Raw genomic sequence first — 4,558 nt, forward strand, 5'->3', positions numbered from 1 at the left:
GCATCTGAGCTATGCCGAAGGGCTACAGTTGGGAGGGCTAAGGTGGCACCTTGGCACTGCTTACAGCTGATCTTAATCCGGCCATGCTCACCATGCATGACTACCGGGCTCATTCAGTTAATTACAGCAAATCGCTGGCGAGCTGGGATACCACTCAAAGAATTTCTCGACTCATGAGATATCCAGGCATACTTATATAATCAATTGTATATTTATGTAGTGTTTCAATTTGTAATCATATTCTCAGATGTAGATCTATAAAAACAATGGTGGATCTACACGGGGACAGGGTGGGGGGGGCGTCAGATACCCCCTGCTGAAGGGCTTCAAGTTCCTAAATCTGATCATGAAGCGCAGATCGCGACTAACATGCACACAGCAACTCAAAACTGATAATATTGATCAATTGATCTATATGATCAGTTTTCAGTTATATATATATATATATATATATATATATATATATATATATATATACATATATATACACATATATATATACATATATATATATACATATATATATACTATATTATATACTATATATATACATATATATATACTATATATATAATATATATATATATATATATATATATATATATACTGTTATATATAATATATATATATATATATATTGACTGTATATATATATTTATATATATATATATATATATATATATATATATATATATATATGGGTGTTGTTGTGTGTGTGTGTGTGTGTGTGTGTGTGTGTGTGTACACACACACTTTAGTTTTATCTATTTTTTTTCTCTTACACACCATGTAAAATCTTCTATGTCCGCCAGTGCCCAGAAGACACATTCCGAACAGATTTGTCATACTCAGAAGCCGTACTCTCCATGCCTGGTTCCTGCTCATTTCTACTGAATCTACTCACTGGACGCATTACAATTCAAATTCAGAAGGTGCATTCACTTGGCATGCTACCTTTGAACTTGCTTTGCCATCTGTGCGCCTCATATATTTGCTAAGTTTACAAAACGTATACTCTTGATGTACAATATACGACTTTATTCATAAAAGTATAAAAGTATTCGATCATTTGGGAAATGTCGGTACTTGTTCTACCTGGGTATAATGCTTATGCAAACAAAACTTAAAATATACTATACATGTTCATAGTTAGATTAATTTTAGATGTCGATTTTTTTTTCGAACCACTTACATCTCTACCGATTAGGACTTTCTTGTTATAGTAAAATAAAAAAGACGACCCTCCGTTCGTTCAGCAGTATGCACCGATTTCTATTGTCGCCCATTCAAAAGATTTTACAAATTTGTAAACATACACACGTTTGCAAGCTCACGCAAACACATATATTTACACAAATGCACGCACATATAGATCGATATACTTCACATACAAAAGAGGGTTGCACATATGTTGACAAGATCAAAACTGCTTTATGTGGAATTTTGATTAAATATCCATAAGCAATAAACGAGAATCGGTGGACTGTTAAACAACAATAGGCCACAGATCTGCAAGTAAAACTTACACGAAAATAAACTACAGTGACAATGCCTTTGGATTTCTAGATATTGTTAGTTGTAAGGATCTCCATGCCGCTATGTGACTTTAGTTTTTATTTCCGCTGTTGATCTCTTGCCACACTCTGAGTTGACATACATTTATGAAATTTTATGACCATGTTAAATGTTTTGTCTCGTTAAATGTCATATTGCCAACTCTTAGCGACAAGTAGACTTCCATTTTCAACAAAGACTTGACTTCCGGTTAATGCCCACGCTTCTGAGTCGAGCCTGATTTGGCATAAGGAACGCGTCGGAAATGTGAATGCATAAGAAATAGTACCAACTTACAAGGAGATTAGCACAGAATATAGAACCGCAATTGATTTTATATAGAACATTGATAGAAACGATGCTAAATTTTGAAATACCCGCTATTGTATTTTACGAGAGAAAATCTATCGCCGAGCTATAACTTCTTTTAAAAACGAAGGAATCATCCTGTACTGCAAAAGGACAAACTAAATTAACCTAAAATATTTGTTTATAAAATTTCTATCACCTAAAAAACACTCCACCTCTGCTAATCCTACCCTTGTGTTGGTGACATTAGAAGTAAAAATGGCATTGGAACATAACTGAGCTGGTCCAGCACTCGCCGCGCTGTGAAATATTTCTGTAATATTTCACAAAAATGGCTGCGGGATTACCACGAAGAATAATAAAGGTGAGTTTGTCATGAATACTTGGTTAACAATAGCCACTATGAAGTCCCAAAGTTAGTGATCTACATGGAAATGGGTGGGATAACTGGCAATTACCGGATGAAATGCATGGTGGCCAGGCTGCTCCCTGTCACCCGTCCCCAATGCAACACCTCTGACATTACCTGTGCCGTCTTCCTCCCGTGCCAGGGCTAATTAGCCGAGGAGCTATGCGCCGGGCAGTGGGCATGCAGGGGGAATAGGAGGGACCACGAGTAAAAAGTTGTTTCTTCCCTCTAGAGTGCATTGTCATTGTATAGGCGAGTGTCAAAGATTCAGATTCAGCAGAACTCTTCCCCTCTTTCCTTAATTAGGAACGTGTCCTGTGGCTCAGCCCTAATTCCAGCCCGTGTTTAGGAAACTGCTCTTGAGAGTTGGGACCAGAGGAGAGTAGTTGATTGAGGGACACACTCGGGCCAGTTCAAAGGGAGGCCAATTAGGAGAGCACTGGATTTTCAGATTGATCCCTCTGTTATTCCTGGCTGCATTTATTCTGTTAGCATGATTAAAGAAAGAGATGGGGTGTTGTTGAAGAGAGAAGAGTATTGTGTGTGACATGAATGCAAGGGAAGGTACAAGGGGATATAGGCATTAAGCCAGCATTGTTACAATACTTTGGTTTCGGTTGAAAAATTGATGAATTACAAATTTTGATTTTTGTTACACAATGGCTACTGGTAATTGAGCAGTCGGAACTCTTTACGGTTGAGACGGGACATTTCATCATGTCTCCTTATCGAGAATGAATGTTTGTAGAAGTTCGGTTAACTGTTCTTGGAAAATATTGGTAAAAGTAGTAGAAGACTATACATTCATCCCCCCTCGTATATTCCATGAATCCAGTACCCAGTCTTATTTATCATGTTATAGAGTCTTTTATTATTTAACCCATTAGCAGCAGATGGCATGATTTGCTGCAAAGGCAGAATCCGTCATAGACGCAGATGGCACTGTGCCAGGCAATGTAGACCAGCCATCCTACTGCACAAATATATATTTAACCCCTTCCTGACGGGACCATTTCGGCTTAAAAAGACCAAAGTTCCGGGACTCTTGAACGCATAAGCCTAATGTGTCAGGATTCTCGGCCGCACTGGCTGCAGCGCTGGCTCCTCCCACATACAAAATAACGTGTCCCTGGCATGTAGCCCCAAAAACCACTAGACATTATATCTAGTCACCCGTCGTTAACGGGTTAAAACCGCAACCAATGGGTTAAGACTGAATGGGTAATTAGTTGTAAAAAGATCTCAGCAAGTGGTCATTGTGGCCTACACACTTTGCACTCCAGTAAAGGCCAAGAAGCCTCGATCGTGCACATGTTGGCAAGATAGAGTTTGGACTTTCCTTTTTTATTTGGCCATAAATTAACGGTAAAATTTCAGACGAGTGCCTCCCTATGAAATGCCATATTGATATTAATGGATTCCTCTCAGGAAAGGCTGAGAAACCTTGATCATGTATAATTTGGCTAGATAGAGTTTGAATTTATTTTTAGGCGATAAATTAACAAGGAATATTCAGAATAGTACTTCCTTTTTAAATACCATGCATTCATATTAAGGATTTCCTTACTCCCTTTACTATTTGTATATATTCAAATTTACCAGCGATTCCCCTGCACTATCCTACAATAAGGTCCTGATAGCAGGAGACAGTGTGAAGTAGATCAGAAGAAAATTATTAACATCAAATAAATCACACAGGCAATTGCACAAATGATCTATATATGTGCCCCCAGCAACCCCCCACCCCACCCTCTATATACTTACGGCAGGATGGAGAAAAGGACAACTGTAGAGTATGATTGTTCTCTAGGGCGGTAGTTGTGGGGAAGGGGGGTGATACTCCCTATGTATTTTGTACCTAAGGAATATTTGTGGTGTACATCAGTGGGGAGGGGATGAGGAATTCAATGCAAAATTCATAATACATGAAGAGTGGAAGGTGAGGGGAATCCATTTAATATTTCTTATTTCAACAGGAAGGTGTGTTAATTATTCAAATATACCAATTGATGTTGCCAGAATGTGGTAAGAGATTTGTTGTTGGGTATTTTTCCAGAATACAGCCTTATTAACCCTTTCCCGATGGGCCTGGCGATAAATGGAAACCCCCTATGCTGGACCTATGCATTTTTGCAGTGCGAATGTCACAATGGTGTGTCGCCCCATCATCAGGCATTTAGCTGTGTCACACGGGTGTGACGCAACATCATCATAGGGTTAACTACCTTAACCCATTCATGCCAGTTGACGTGATAGCACGTATTGTGGTTTTTGTGTCAGACGCCC

General features: G+C 38.6%; 1 protein-coding gene across 1 annotated transcript in view; it reads left to right on the forward strand.

The window, feature by feature from the left end:
• Positions 1-2,069: 2,069 nt before the first annotated feature.
• The window catches only part of ben (bendless), a 16,451-nt gene continuing 13,962 nt past the window's right edge, over positions 2,070-4,558 (forward strand). Inside the window, exon 1 of the mRNA XM_043031063.2 lies at positions 2,070-2,227. Coding sequence (XP_042886997.1) covers positions 2,195-2,227 — 33 coding nt within the window. The 5' untranslated portion in view covers positions 2,070-2,194. The remainder of the gene's footprint in view (positions 2,228-4,558) is intronic.

Source organism: Penaeus japonicus, unplaced genomic scaffold (genome assembly GCF_977035675.1).
Source record: "Penaeus japonicus unplaced genomic scaffold, GWHDUDI00000001_assembly GWHDUDI00000022, whole genome shotgun sequence".
Taxonomy (NCBI): domain Eukaryota; kingdom Metazoa; phylum Arthropoda; class Malacostraca; order Decapoda; family Penaeidae; genus Penaeus; species Penaeus japonicus.